Raw genomic sequence first — 16,501 nt, 5'->3', positions numbered from 1 at the left:
TTGTAAATAGAGGCGTGATACACAGCTATAAGTGAATGAAAATGGTTTTTGTTTTTGGTATTGGAACAAAAACTACTTCTTTTTTACCATTTATTAACAACCTTGGTAGCATTTCATCAATATTTGTCATCCAATAATTTCATCAGACCTGACAACTTTCTTTGATTTTCATTTGGCTGAGAAATAATGTTACTATGGTATCTGTTGATTAAAACGGACTTTGTCAGATAAAACATCCAACAAATCCTTTCAACGCTCACCTGATCAACTCTTCTTTCCAGTGGGGACTGAGTTTGCTTTCTTCCATTGATTTAGTTGTGTGATATAAGATCTGAAAGTTTATTTCTATTTCATCAGGATTTTTCTCCCTCCTTTGTTTCCTCTCATCAGATGTGACAGTCTCTTCTGAAATTCTACAACACACTCTACAGCAGACTGTTGATGAAGTGAAAACAGCATTGGCAGAAAAGGAGAGGAATGCTGATGAGATGGTTAGGAACCTCAGGCAAACTATCTCAGATCAGGAAAAATCTCTCCTTGCAAATCAAGATACTCTTGATTCGATCCAGTCTGAGTTGCTTTCTGTCAAAAGCAGCAGGGAAGAGGTACAGAAGGAGGCTGATACAGAAAGAGAGAATCTGATGTTGCAAGTTCAAGAACTGAAAGGCAATACAAGTGACTTAGAAAATAGTATGAAAGTGTTGCAAGATACTCTCAAAGAAACAACAACAGCTCTTGAGGAAATAAACCAAGAAAAGGCCTCCCTGGTAGAAAGGAAAGCAGACTTGGAAAGGACTGTTGAAGTTCTTACTCTGAAGATGGAAACCCAGAAAAGACACCTGGATGAACAGGGCAATAAGATCTGTGATTTGGAGCAACATCTGAGTGACAAGGAAGCAGAGATTGAAAGGATGCAGATAGAATTGGATGAGGTTGAAGAAGGTCTTTCAAACAGCCAGAGAAACATGCATTCTGAACTAGCATCAAAGGAGCACGAGTTGAGTAAGCTGAGAGATGAATTGACAGATGTCAGGGAGGTTAGAGAGCTAAGGGATGAAGAGATCATGAAGCTAAAGGATGAGCTTGAAGATAAAAATGCTGAGATGGCAACTCAGAATGAAAAGCATGCCCTTTACAAGCAAACAACAGAAGAAGCTATAGTGAAACTGAAGAATGAACTTGATGATACCAGCATAGCAGTGACAGAATCTGACATGAAGGTTCTAGGACTGAATGGACAAATTCATCAGTTGTCTTCAGAACTCGATGAAAGGCAAAATGAGTTCCAAAGGCAGGCAAATGAGCTTGAAAATATTAAGTCCTCATTAGAGGAGACAAGGAGTGAACTTTTACAGGCAAAGGCTACACATGTTGAGCTGGAGCTGAAAGTATCAGGGCTAGATGGAGAAAAACGTCACCTTGTTTCAGAACTTGAAGAGAGCAGAGAACTTGCTCAGAAAGGATTGGATCACTCGCATGCTGTTGAGAACAGACTTCAACAAGAAATCACAGATTTGAAGAAGGAAAATCTGGAATTGAGAGATACCCTTTCTGAGAAGAGTGCTAACTGTGACAGAATCAACAACACTGTTGAAGACTTACAAGTGCGTTTGGAAGCCCAGGATGGTAAATTGGAAAAACTGGAAGAAAAATTGAAAAGTGAACAAGCAGAAAAAGAAGCTGTCGTGAGAGACCTAGAGAGGCAAGTTGCATCGAAGGAAGAAGCTGTCGAGACTCATCAGCAGAGAATACTGGCACTTGAGGAATCAAGGGACAGTGAAAAGTTTGTCTTTTTGGAGTCTATTGCAGAACAGGATGATGCTATGTCTAAATTGAAGGAAGCCCACACTACTGAATTAGAATTCCTCCAGAAACAGCTTGAGACTCTCCGAGAGGAGAATGCATGTCTCGTAGAGGTTGAGGCTGAAAAAGTTGCAGCTGAACACGAGAGACTCCAGAAGCTTCTGTCAGTTCAGGAAAAGAAGGTAGATAGCCTGGAAAGTGAGCTGCAAGACAGCAATGGAAAGATTATCAAACTTCAAGCTGACATCAGTGAGGCAGAGGCTTTGATAGAATGTCATCAACTGACTGCTGAGAAAGCTGAGCAGCTTTGCAATGAATCAGATGCAAAGGTACGTGTCGCCGCAAGTCGCATTGATCTCCTGCAAGCTGAATTGAGAGAAAGCCACGATTCCACCATGAAAGCAGATAAAGATTTCAGCGAAGTCCGTGCTGAACTGGAACATCAGCTGCAAATTCAGACAGACAGATCGACAAAACTTGAACATGATTTGGAATCTTCTTTAGAAAAGCTTCATGATCTTGAGACTTCTAAGAAGACTACTGAGGAAGAGCTACTAAATCTCAAGATGACACACACGAGGGATGAAGGATCATTAACCATTGAAAATGAAGAGTTGCAATCAAAGGTGAACACCATGGAAACAGAGAATGAAGTCCTCAATTCCAGGCTTACTGATTTGCAGACACAGTTGACAGATGTCAAGCAAACAAAGGAAGAAGCAGAGTATCAAATGCGTTCAGCTCAGTCTGAATTAGAAGCTATCAAGTCAAGAGAAGAGATGGTGGAGAGTGATAAAGCTTTCATACAGATACAAAACTCAGCCCTTGAGGAAGATGCACTGCAATATAAAGACAAAATCAGTTTTTTGGAAGAGGAAGTTATGAATGCACAGAAGCAAGTGCAACAACTGAAAGAAAATGACACAGCTTTGAGTAGTGATGTTGAAGATCTCAAGCAAAAATTGGAAGTAGTCAAAAGCAGCAAAAGAATGCTGGAAGAGGAATTAACAGCCAACAAAGATATGGTCTCATCTCTGCAGAATGAGCTGAAAGCTGTGGAAAATAAGCTGGAGGGAGATTTCTCTGTGGAGCGTCAACAAAAAGATATGCAAATATCGGAAAATAAAAATCTTGCCAATAATCTCGCCTCAATGGAAACAGCAAATCAAGAGTTGAAAGATGTCATCTCAAAATTAGAAGAAAAGATTCATCATTATGAAAAAGATTTGATAGAAAAGAATGAAAATATAGAAACCACAATGGCACAACTATCAGAATGGAAGCACAAATTAACTGACTTAGAAGAGAATCTAAACAGATATGCTGAAGAAAATTATCAATTGAATGAAAAGATCATGGCATACTCTACAGAGAAAAACCTGCTTGAATCTCAGGTTACTGAGCTTAAAGAAATTGTTGAGAGCCAAAATGGCCAGATGACAGTACTGAAGAAAGATATTTCAGATTTAGAAGGGCAGATTGAGAAGAAAGCTAAAGATATGGAAAACATGGAACAAGATGGGATGGAAACCTTGACTAAAATTGCTGAGAAGGACAATGAGATAGCTGTACTTAGGGAAGAAAATGAGGCTCTCCACGATCAGACAGAAGAGCTGTTAGTCGAGACTGGAGACATGGTGCAAGATATGGACTCCCTCCAGGCCAGGAATGATGCTTTGAAGAAAGAGCTTGAGTCCCTTCAGATGCAGCTCAGTAGCAATGAATCAGAGAAACTTCAGATGGACGAGGCTAGCAAATCCGAGTTTGATCAGCTCTGTAATGAAATCGGTGACCTCAAGGATGAAATCAGTGCCAAAGACCAGGAAGTTGCTGAGGCTAAGAATGAGCTCATGCTGTCCCAGGATGAAATTAAACGTCTTCGGTCAGAAATTGACACTGCTGAGGCCAAGCTGGAAGAGGGCAAGTCCATTGAGGAAGTTTTTCAAGCTGAAAAGTGTGAGCTGCAAAATGAGCTTAAGAAAACAGAAGAAAAACTAAACCAAGTAGAACAACTCAAGAGCGATGTTGAGAAAAATCTTGCAACTCTTGAAGATGAGATGAGCAAGGACAAAGACAGTGTAGATAACAAACTGGCTATGTATGCCTCAGAGTTGTCAGAAGCTAGAGAGGAATATGAGCTTCTGCTGATAAACATCACCAAGGAAAAGGAAGAGAAGGTGAATTTGGAGAAGAATTTGGCCAAACAGGAAGATATGATTAAGAAGGAGCAAGAAGATAGGGAAGTTGCTGAGCATAGTGCAGAAGAGAAGGAAGAGGTTATAAAAGGTTTGAAAGAGGAGATGAAGAGCATGAGTCAGGAGATTAAAGAATCAACAGTCAGGATAGAAAGTTATTCCCAAGAGGTTAACATCCTTAATGAAAGGAATACTAACCTTCAGAGCCAGATTGACAGCCTGGAGTCTGAGAAGGACCAGCTTGCGGATGCAGAAATGTCTCTAGCCGCAGAGATTCAGAGCCAGCAAACCAAAGGCTCTGACCTAGAGAAAAGGATCAAGAACCTGGAAACTGAGCTCTCTACAATGGAGGAGAAATACAATAACCTGCTGGAGACACATGCCTTCTTGGAGACCGAGTCATCCCAGTTACAACCGGAGATTGAAGAGAAGACCAAGATCATTGAAACACTCCAGAAGAGTATCCAGGATGTGGAAAGTTCCAAGGGCATGCATGAGCAAGCTATCAGGGAGGTTGAATGGAAGCTGGCAGCTGCTTTGGAAGATGGAGAGAGCAAGAAGGTGAATATGATTTCTTCTTGAAGCATTTTAGCTCCTTCAGTCATTTGCATTATTCTGCATTGACAAGGATGAATACTGTGATGACTGATACAGATGAGGAAATTTGACTTTATGTTTGTTTTTTTTAATTAATAAAATCAGACTTGGTCTGTCCTTGCATGCAACTCAGACCAGCTTTGTAGCTCCATCAATGTGCTGATACAAAACACTTTATTCATAAGAGTAATGTACTTGACTTTCAAAGGCACACATTTTATTTAGGACGTGCGCTTGATTTATGACTTGCATTTAAATGCAATATTTAGGCCCCAGCTCGGGAAAGTCGAGAAAAGTCTTGGAATTTAAAAAAAAATCAAAGTATCAATGAAAGATGTGTAATTTATTTAGAGGAGTGATTTCTTCTACGTCAGTTCATTCCAAGTATCAGTTTATAATCGACCAGCTGAAAATTTATGCAGATAGTTTTCAACTTGCTCTGTTGGCCAGTTCCCTGAGGTTTTTTTTTCCCATTGGTATAAACCTTGTTTATTTGTTTTTCTTTCCAGTTGGAGATGGAAGCACTAGTCAGTGAGAAGCAGGATGTCGAGAAGCAGTTGCAACAGATGTATAGTGACCTGAAGAAAGCCCAAAGAGATTTGACAATGGAGACGGAAGCTTATGAGCAGAAGCTTCAAACAGCAGAAGAAGATGGATTGGCAAAGATAGAAGATCTGAAGAAACAAGTATGTAATGGATACCTTTGTTTTCCAACTTTGGAAATATGACTCTCCTTGTTTTGTCATCTGTTCTTGATTTTGTGGAGGCACTTTATTTGTCTTTTTATATCTTTCCTTCACCTCATATTCCTCCTCTTCATTTTCTTCTTTATCATCTTATCCCCTTTCCATCATCATGCCTCCTCATCATCACCATTATTAACATTTTCATTATTTCTGACAACTTTGATTAAGTAATAGCATGAAAGTCATAGTTTTGCGTAATGAATAGGGCAATTATCTGGTTGTTGTTTTTCTGATATGGAAATTCTTATTTTATCCAAGTAAAAATATCTCATCATACTTGCCTGTATAAAATTGTTACCTTTATTGAGTGATGGGCTTTGAAATGAGTTATATTATGTTTGTGACAAAAATCATTAATGAAAGTTACTTAATTGCTGGTTCATATGAAAAATATAGAAAATACTGTTTGGTTGTGATTAGAATATTATTAATTTTTTTCTATTTTTTTGCTTGAACCTGCAGCATGCAAAGACTTTAGAAACCCTGGAGAATGGCTTGGAAGAAGCCCGTGTAGAGAATAAAGCAAAGACGGAACAAACCAGAAACCTGGAATCATCTTTACTGGAGTTCAGGTCAACCGTTGATGACTTGACAACACAACTCGATCAGTCTTCTCAGATGTGCAAAAATTATGTAAGATATCTCCTTTATTCTCGTCCAATCTAGTGTAACAAAATACCACAGATAAACTCATTAAGTTTTCTTCTTTTTTATTTTAGGCTTGATGCAGCCCCCCTCTCTCTCTGATCATTTTCTTGTAAGCAACTTATTAGGTTGTGTTTCTATGAAATTTGTCTTTTGAACATGTTTATTTCATCTTTATTTCAGGAAGAGGAGGTGAATTGCTTGAAAGCAGAATGTGAAGAACTCAAGCTCCTTGCTGAGAAGTCGGATCAGACTGTCAAGAACTTAGCCCTGAAGCTGAAGAAGTTAGAGCAGGAGGCTACATCTAATGATAGCCTTCGAGCAGAGATCAAGAAGCTGGAAACTAACTGCAATGAATTGAGAGGCCAGCTGGCAGACGAGAAAGAAGAGAAGGACGGTGCCCTTAGGAAACTTGCCAAACTCCAAGAGGTGAGTTAAAACAATATCTTTGAAGAAAAAAATAGCAAAAGAGTAGCTAGCTAGAAGTGAATGATAAGCTTCAAGCCTTCCACCTTGATAAATAAGAAGTATTTAACATTATAATTTTGGTCTTGAATTGACCTAATTTCACAAATGTTTCCTTTCTAAAAATAGATATTACCTAAAAATTTATTCTGGAATAACTAGTGAATTCTCAACTTTTGTTTCATGATAACTAAAGGTAGTATTACCAATCAGCTTAATTGCTTTGATTTGTTAGTTTTCAGAAGGGAACCCTATTTGAATAAAAACAGATTATTCAGAGAATGAAATAGGTGAAAATAAGAAATTTATGAATTTTTAAAGGACTTTTTATCACTATGGGTGTAAAGATTGCAAATTTTGTCTCATGCATGTTGGTGACTTCATTGTGGTGTACAGTAGGGATAACTCCTTGCTTCAATACACTAAATGGCTTAAATTTTTTATCTTTTTTTCAAAAGTTTTCATAACTATAATTTTTTTTTTTGGGGGGGGATGTAACAACATGCTATATATATTTGTGCTTCAGAGAAAGCAAAATATTCCTGATAATTACATATGCATAAAACAGTGGGAAACCTACTTTCATATTCCATGTCAGATTCCTTTCAAACCTGGTGGGTGTTTCATAAAGCTGTTCGTAAGTTAAGAGCGACTTTAAGAACGACTGGTGATCCTTTCTTACGCGCAAAACCCTCGCCAATGAAGGTTTTTGTGTATATTATTTACCCCAAGAAAGGATCACCAGTCGTTCTTAAAGTCGCTCTTAACGTACGAACAGCTTTATGAAACGGTCCCCTGATCATTCTGTTTTCCAAATTTCTCCTTACATACAGATCATTTCATTACCACAATCAGACAGTTGTCGGTATAACCAGGTAACACTTTAAAAAAAAAAATTCTTTTAAATTTTTTATTTATCAGGAATCCAAGGCTGCTGTAGGCGCTAATTCTACGAAAATGAAAACTGAGTTTGAAAAACAAATCAAAGAACTGAAAGCAGACAATGAATCCTACCAGGGAAAACTCAAATTGTCAATGACAAACTTAAAGAAGTTGCAAAAAGACTTTGAGGACCTCCGCAAATCTAACTCAGAGCTGGAGGCTAAGGTCGGTGGTGATGCAAACTCAAATAGTAGTGACGAAGGTTCTGCACTTGAAGAACTTAAAGAAGAGCTCAGAGAGAAAGAAGAAGAGCTGGAATTCACTAGGAAAGAGTACATGAAAATTAGCAAGACCTCTAAACAAGACCAAAGGAAAGTAGAGGATTTCAAACTCAAGCTCCAACTGGCATGCAAAAAAATGACTGAGTTAAAGGAAGAAAATGCAAAACTCAAGAAAAACCTAAAGCAAAACATGGATGACAAGCCACAAGTGGAGAATACCAGCCCACCAGCAGCTGTAGCTATTGCAGAAAGAACTGAAGATGAGACTGCTCCAGTCCAGGAGAAACAAATTCCTAGCAGCAAACGGACAACAAGACTGTCAACAAAGAGACATGGGTTCAGCAAAAATGAGAATCCTGCCAAGAAATTATCTGCAGAGCCCTCTGCTGCGGTAGAACCTGAAGTAACAAATGAATATCCCTCGAAGAATGTACCTTTGAATGTTGACACTGCTATGCCAGCATCGCAAGAAAAGCATGAAGAGACTGCTGAAACCGTGTTAGCAGAGTCCAAAAGCCCTAGTCCTGGAAGGCGTATGACAAGGCTGTCTAAGAGAAGGTATTCTAGGGATCCTTCTGTAGATGTGAGTCAGAGAGAAGAGGAGGGCACACAGGTTGGTACCAAGCGTTCCAGGCATCTGAGTGCAAGTCAAGAAGCTAAAAGGAGCAAGAAAGATTTTCAAAGTTTCCCTGAAACAGAAGAGGAGGTTGCTTCATCTCAGTCTGGTAAGTTGATATGATTCTCTTACACAACCCTGTTGAATCCATAGCAGCCAGATTGATACCATGAGTTAATAGCTGAAGAAATTCCATTTCATGTCTTTTGTTAGGAACGTGGTGGCGATTGCATAAAAGGGTCTTTCCAAAGACTGTTTTGTGTCGTGCATTTATTATGATGCTCCTTATAAGGCACATTTATAAATTTTATGATAAACAAATAATATTTGCTAGCTAGTTTTTTAATTGATTTTTAAAATGTTTTAAAAGATATTACATTATTTTATATAAACAATGATTTGTTACACTTTGATAGACGATTTAAATATGTTTGCAGGTAATTTTTTTATAAAAGCATTCCATATGGTGTATCATGATAAATTGATGACGGCTCTTTCAAAGACCCTATTGTGCAATTGGCCCCTAGTAGCTTGAAAATATTTGGGAAGTTCACCCTGACTTAAAGACGGTTTTGTTATAATTTTTTCTTCAATTAAGAGTGATTTTATACGTACATTTAATATATTTTCAGTCATCTTGAACCTATAAAAAATAAAAATCTATGATATGAAGCCGCTAGCATAAGACTAATTCAAAGCTTTAAAGGACAAGTCTACCCCAACAAAAAGTTGATGTGAAAAAAAAGAGAAAAATCCAACAAGCATAACACTGAAAATTTCATCGAAATCGGATGTAAAATAAGAAAGTAAATGACATTTTAAAGTTTCGCTTAATTTCACAAAACAGTTACGTGCACATCCTGGTCAGTATGCAAATGAGGAGACTGCACGTCATCCACTCACTATTTCTTTTGTATTTTATTACATGAAATATGAAATATTCTAATTTTCTCCTCCTTGAACATGTGGAATTAGCATTGTTTAATACTATATGATTCAGTCAACTTGATCCTTATTGTCAAATCTGTAAAAAAAAAAAAAAATTGTATAATTAAAAAAAAAAAAAAAAGTGAGTGAGGGACATCATCGACTGTCTCATTTGCATGTCACTGAGTTGTCCATATCACTGTTTTGTGAAAAATAAGCAAATATTTAAAATGCCATAACTTTCTTATTATACATCTGATTTTGATGAAATTTTTAGCAGTATGCTAGTTTGACTTTTCTCCATTTATTCAAATCAAGATTTTTCTGGGGTGGACTTGACCTTTAAACCCTACTTTAATTGGGCTATTTCAGACGAGACATATTCGGGGGGGGGGGGGGTCAATTTGACCCTCCCCAGATCTGGGCCGCTGATTGCGCGAGGATTTGCACACACATAAAAAAATTTCAAAACATTAATTGTTTATATTTTTTATTAATTGATTATGCAAAAAAGCATATGAAATTTGAATGTTTTTGCCTTTAACTCAATTTATATAGCTAGTAGAATGCTTATTTTTGGTGAGAGTATCAATTTTTACATTTCTAACAAATATCTTTAAAAAATTGCCAAAATATAGTTAATTTTTTAGGTATTTTATTTTTATTTTTTTATTCTTATGTATTTCTTTATTTTTTCAAAACTTTGTTTTATATTGTTTTTTCCAGTGAACTTTAATCTTTGTTTTTTATTGTTTTTTCCAATGATCTTTGTCAGGGACAATTTTGCGATCATAAATAGCATAAAATAAATCCATTTAAACCAACCAAAGTAAAGAATAATCATATATTTATGATTTTTGATGAAAAACACAATTTGCATTTACTTTGCACTCGGAATCACGTTTTTGAGCAATTTGGGGTCTGACACGCACTTACATAATATTGTGGTCTCAAAAGATGCGCAAGACTTGAAAGTAAAAAGTTGCCTAATGGTGCAGTAAAAAAATTCGCGCGACGGCGTAGTGACAAAATTTTTCGAGGTCAGTTTGACCCCCCTCCAGCATAATAAAAAACATTCATAGCCAGCTATTTTATGAAGAATTTTCTCAAACTGTTTCTTCATTTTTCCACAATTATCTAAGCAAAATTAATGTCAGGATGGACCAACTTCATTTAGTGCAGTGTGTAGGACATTTTTATAGTTTAATCTCAAAGTTCTACAGCTATCGCACATTTTGAGCTCTTTCATGTTTGATTGTCTCTGTTGTTTGTGGAAGCTTATGGAAGTTTTATATTTCAACATCATTAGCAGTCATGGTACATGTCACAGAAAGAATTGCAATCAAATTCTTCCCCATTCACCTTAAATAGCTTGAGTTTCAATAAAGCTGAAGTCACTTCAAGTGCTGCATTTGGGTTTGCATTTGATTGTTTGAGTTTTGTTTAAAAAATACAACTCTTTTTCTGCATAAAGCTCTTTAAGGTTTTTAAAATTTTGAAGTAGATCACTAGCTGTTCATTTCAATGAAAACTTCGCAATTCTCTCTATAGGTTTGAGCACCAGGCTGCGAAGGTCAGGCAGTCAGAACCAGTCCAGTAGCCAACCACCATCCACTCAGATACCCAGCAGTCAGGGCAGTGAAGACGGGACATTCAACACAAACAAAAGGGTCACCCGCAGTCATCTGTCTAACCTCAGTCTAAGGGTATGTCCAAGGGAATTCAGAGATGCCAGTCTTAAAGGGATGGTCGGGCTGAAAATATTTATATCTAAACATTAAAATAGAATAAATTTCACAGAGCAAAATGCTGAAAATTTCATCAAAATCGGATAATAAATAACGAAGTTATTGAATTTTAAATTTTATCAATATTTTGTGAAAACAGTTATATGCACATCGTCATGAATATTCATTAAATTTTCCTTTTTCTTATGTTATTACATGATATAATGATGAAATAAGTTGCGACAATAAATAACTAATGCATTTAATCAGTTGTCAATCCATTTGTTTTAGTCTTGGTAGAAAAATTTTGAATAAACCTAATTTCATATAATAACATACAAATGAAAAATTAGGGATATGACATCATCAGCCCACCTAATGAATATTCATAAAGACATGCCTAGAATCGTTCACTGGAATAATGCAAATCTTTAAAATTCAATAACTTCGTTATTTGTGAATTTTACTCTATTTATTGAGATATAAATGTCTCGAGCCTGGACGATCCCTTTAAAGAATGAAACCCTTGAAACCACTTATATTTCATATAAAGAGAAAATAAAGAAACAGATCAGTGAAAGATTGAGGAAGATTGAATTGATAAATAAGAATGTTATGAGCATTAGAATATTGAGATCATGAAGCTGTGTAGATCCTCCCATTGGTAATGCGACCAAGATCTGTGATGTCACACACATACAAGTTCCCCATAATTCCAGAACATATTTCACTTTAATTTTCTCTTTTATTTAGTCTATTGCAAGATTAGGTGTTCTTTTATATGAGAGGGCATATTACAACATTATATCACAGATGAATCATTTACCATATCATTAGAAAGAGCAGAAAATGAAAATAATGGGTCATATTTTCAATGTCCAAAGGGGAAATTTGTACATGTGACATCACAGATCTTGCTCGCATTGTCAAATTGAGGATTTTGTTAGCATTAGTGATCTCAACATTCAAATGCTCATAACTTTCTTAATTCTTCAGCAATTTTACTGATTTGATTCTGTGACTTTTCTGCTTTCACAAAGTCTAACTTGCTCCAAGGGTTTCATTCTCCTCCAGAAGGCTTTTGAGAACTTCTTATTTCAAGCCTTTTCATGCATTGTATTATACAGCAATTCTCGCTACCCCAAATAGCGATTTCGCCGAGATCCGGGAAAAATCCCTGTAACGCGCATTGCATTATGGGACAGCTTTTCGGTATTGCAACTTCCTGTTCGGAAGTCCTATGCACTGTTTTGCGATTCAGATCAACAGTGCCGTCATCCACAACAACACAACGTCGCTTTCGCTCGGAAAGTTCGTGATCACAACCCTCTCTTTAACGATACAGTTTAACAGCCTTTTCTGCTTAAGTCACTAATTCTGCCCGACGCTTTCCATTGCACGGTATTCAGTTAAGATTTTTTTAAGTTCCGAAACTGATTTTTTATCCATTTTGTGGTCGACGAAAAATAGAACGGAATGAATGCTGCAGTGTATATATTTAGCGTCTAGTCAAATATGATCGTGATGTCAGGCCGGTCGCTAAATGCAAAATTTTAAGATATTTATTTTTTGTTTTATTTTTTTGTAACCAAATAAAAACATAAATAAAAATTATTTTTACGTGAAATATATTTTTTATTTATAATTCAAATGGAATCTAAACTGACCAAATTAAATAAAAAGTATTATAATCTGTACATATTACGCTGATTGGCATTGTTTTCAGCGTGGTGGAAAACTCAGTATCGCGAACCTCGCGCGAGCATGACTCTGAACCGGAAGTGGTGATGACGACCCGACGGAGTGAAAATTATCTCGTCTCGCGCATTATGAGATTTTTGTTCCTATTTGGGGTAGCGAGAATTATTGGGCTTTATGATGTTCTAGCTTCTTTTCATGCCCAGTCATCCCTTGGGAGTCGCATCTAAAATCTAATTATTATTATTTGTCATCTCATTTGTTCAACTTTTACTCTGCAAATTGGCAACATTGATATATTTTGTTCATTGGGATTCTAATTTGAATTCTATTTAAGTAGAAAGTGAAAAAAAAAATTGTCTTGCTGGTGTTCTGAGAAATATACTTTTTTTTGGTACCATTCCATTTTTTGCAGGGTGGGGTGAAAATTTAATTCTAATACATTTTCATCTTTGATATCACCATTTTAGCATTTCTTACAAGAATAAAGGGTTTAGAAAGAAAACTTGACACAGACATTTGTCAAGCCTTTGTATGTAGCTAACGTTGAATTGAAAAAAAATATTTGGCTAGATCACGATATATGGATTGAAATTTGCACTTCCTGCTATACTAAACTTGATCTTTTTATCGGAATATGTCAACTGATTATGTCTACTTTTTTTCTCACTTCAGGGTCAAAGTAGCAACCATTCAGCTTTATCCACCATTACTAATAGCCCACTGAAGGAAGGCAGGAGTGTGGAGGCTACCAAGGCTAGAGAGCTTTCAGCCAGGTCTACAAGGGGTGGACGGGGTAGAGGAGCAGCCACAGGTGTAGGGGCCCCCGAGGCTGAGGATGATGAAGAAAACTGTAAGATACAGTGAATGCATATAGGAGACTTTTTACTCAATTCCTGCAGTTTGTCCAGGGAACGCAATTGTTATTTAATATTGTCTATTTTTGGACATTTGGGGGTGAATGCATTCCGTTGTCCTATGATTATTGTCATCTTTTTGCTGCAGCATATTATATATTGCTTCATGTCACCAGTGTGCACAAACCTTCATGTATTTCACAAGACAATCTTAGAGGTGTATTATATGTATATTGTATGAGACATACAAAACAAATATATATTTCATTGGACGAATGACTTGAAATTAAACAAGTTTATATGTATCATATTCATATTTCTCTCATTTTTTTTGGGGGGCGGGTGGCGTGTTTTCCTAGATGTGGACACTGTATATACAAACATGCTATACTGAATATATTGAAATGTTTCTCCAATATACATTTCTACTTTTCATTCTTCATCTCCAATTCAGAAATGAAGAAAGAAAACTATATTTTTCAGTGTTTAATCTTGACCCCACCTAAATTGTTAATGGAATAGTAAGTATGAATCATTGTGTGAGTGTGTGTACAAACTCATCATTTATTAATTTGATTTCACTTGTAATTTATATATTGATATTCTATTCTACCCACAATTTATGAATATATATATATATATACATGTATGTATCAGAGCTTGACAGTACCCCCATGTACTAACTAAATTTTCCATGCATAGTAGCATCTTTGATATATGCAATGAGCTTTTGTTAGTTCACACAAAATGAATTATCAGTCAAATTAGTCACTTTGTCAAATAGTGTATTTTGTACAAAGTTGCACGCAGTAAAGCGAGGTAAATCGAGCACTATCACTGTGTTGTCTGCCTTTATAGCCACTCGCTGTTGATTGTATGAAATTTTTATGTGTTCAGTTACAGATGTTTGAAAAAGTTATAAACTACTGAGCTAAAATGCAAGGCCTCTTTGTTATTGTGTGTTTACCTTGTATCAGCTCGTTTCATTGGGTTGCGTTCTGTTTGACGGTATTTGTCTCTGTTCAGGCAATCCGTAGCTCAACACAAGCCAAACATGCAATTGTGTGAGCCAGTCTTTAAGAGAAGGACATTATAGATGTTCATATTCAGGCCATGATCAGAGCACATGCTTTTGAACCATAATATCTCAAAGGCATAAGCTTTAATTGAACTGATAATGTGATAGTGATAGAAGCAAATTAGAAGAAACATGTTTCTGTAATTCATTTCAGTTACATTGTATGAATACACTAAGAAGATAAAAAAAGATCAGTTAATAATTCTGAGTGGCCTACCTAAATGGATCACTTGAGTTATACATTTATTATATGTGTGTTACTGTGCTTTGATATTTTTGCTACGATTCAAAAGTATGTAATATGTTTTGACACTCATCAATCACATTTGGTTAAAATGAATTCCACTAAAATGTATGTCATGTGGTTTATTTGCGCATTCATGTAAAAGAAATATATGTACATCACATGTATCTGTACTAAGTTAGAGAATTATTTTGAAAGAATCCTAGATAGTATTTAAATATACCCTTTTCTGTGTAATTTTAGATTACTAGTATTTTTTTTGTATTTTTGTTCTGTAATGGTTTTCTTTCTTATATACTCTCAACATTAATTCTATAAATTGATTTAATATAATCCTAAACTTTAAGAATGAGATCAGATTGATTATTCTCAGCAAATAAGTACTGTTCCAGGATCGGTGAATCAATCATATCTTTGAGTAAATATTACAGTGGAAGTTCATTAAGTTAAAGTTAGTTTTAATAAAAGCATGAAAATAAGTGAAAAATATTGGTGAAGGTTTGATGAAAATCCATCAAATAATAAGTACATCATTTCATATTCATATTGAATATCCATAGCAGATTGCTTCAATCTACTGTGTACACTTCTTCAGCAATATTCCAATCAGGATATTTATGTAATTTGTGATACATTGACATTGTAATTTCAGAAATTATTCAAAATTTGTTATTGACATATTGATAGTGAATGGAATGCTACCCAGGGAGTGGAGAAAGTGCATGTATTGTGTGCAGGCAAGCCTGAGTCGAATGGTTGAAGAAAAGGAATATGTCTGTAAAGCACTCAGAGATGGTGTTTTGATGTATTGAGTGCTTAAAAGGAGTTGTATTATAATTGTATTGTGTCATCTAAATTTATATAAGGTGCATCTTTTTCAGAGAGAGCTCACCATGTATTAATGATGAGTGAGGTAGGACTGATATAACCATAGTGATACATATGCACTTCTCTATGGGCTATGTGTGCATTCATGCGTAAGACATGTATGTATGTTCAGTTCCATTTGTAATAAATGTTTTCTACCAAACTTGTTATTTTCACTTAACGTAGAGTCTTCAGTGTTTTATTCTTTGTCTGATGGAGGCCTTGAAAATAAAGGTTCACTCTGTATATTTTTATATATCTTTTGTGAGTATTACACGTCAAATTTAATTTTATTTGTTGTCTATTTTTTATTTCATTCATTTTTTTTACTTCATTCATTTTTTTTACTCTCTCCTTTTTTTGTTGTTTTGTTGGGGGGGGGGGGGCTATTATAAACAATTCCCTCGTTTGAGAATATATATAGTCTTACTCTTAGAACTGTATAATTATATTTGTGAAGGAAACTCACATATGATTGGAAACTCACATATGATTGGAAAGTTTAACGATTGTGAACCAATGAATATCTAATGAACATAACATGACAGATTGAAACCTACGAAAGTTTTAAAGATGACTTATCTTTCCAAGTCGACTTATGAATTTTTTCTTGTCCTTCATCTTCTTCCCCTTCTCCTTTTCTTTTGTTTCGTCTTCACCTCCTCATCCTTCTCCATCTTTTTTTCTTCTCCGTCTTCTTTTCATTTAAACAGAATAATTGTGTATTAATAGACTTGCTATAATTATTTGAATATGCCCCTTTCTTTCTTCCCTCTCCTTCAATCTTTAAATTTCCTCTCCCCTCCCATCTTCTGCAATCTGTTTTATTTATTTATTACTTTGTTTCATAGTTTGCTTCATCTATATAACCCT

At 35.7% G+C, this 16,501-nt stretch overlaps 1 protein-coding gene across 1 annotated transcript in view; it reads left to right on the top strand.

Annotated features, from left to right (window-relative positions):
* LOC129264845 (centromere protein F-like) overlaps positions 1 to 15,809 on the top strand; it is a 35,518-nt gene extending 19,709 nt beyond the window's left edge. The window contains exons 13-19 of the mRNA XM_064102119.1: positions 391 to 4,559; positions 5,105 to 5,281; positions 5,804 to 5,974; positions 6,170 to 6,415; positions 7,373 to 8,339; positions 10,709 to 10,863; positions 13,258 to 15,809. Of these exons, the coding sequence (XP_063958189.1) occupies positions 391 to 4,559; positions 5,105 to 5,281; positions 5,804 to 5,974; positions 6,170 to 6,415; positions 7,373 to 8,339; positions 10,709 to 10,863; positions 13,258 to 13,449 (6,077 nt within the window). The 3' untranslated portion in view covers positions 13,450 to 15,809. The remainder of the gene's footprint in view (positions 1 to 390; positions 4,560 to 5,104; positions 5,282 to 5,803; positions 5,975 to 6,169; positions 6,416 to 7,372; positions 8,340 to 10,708; positions 10,864 to 13,257) is intronic.
* Positions 15,810 to 16,501: the final 692 nt, after the last annotated feature.

Source organism: Lytechinus pictus, chromosome 7 (assembly GCF_037042905.1).
Source record: "Lytechinus pictus isolate F3 Inbred chromosome 7, Lp3.0, whole genome shotgun sequence".
Lineage (NCBI taxonomy): Eukaryota > Metazoa > Echinodermata > Echinoidea > Temnopleuroida > Toxopneustidae > Lytechinus > Lytechinus pictus.
This window is presented reverse-complemented; position numbering and strand designations above follow the sequence as displayed.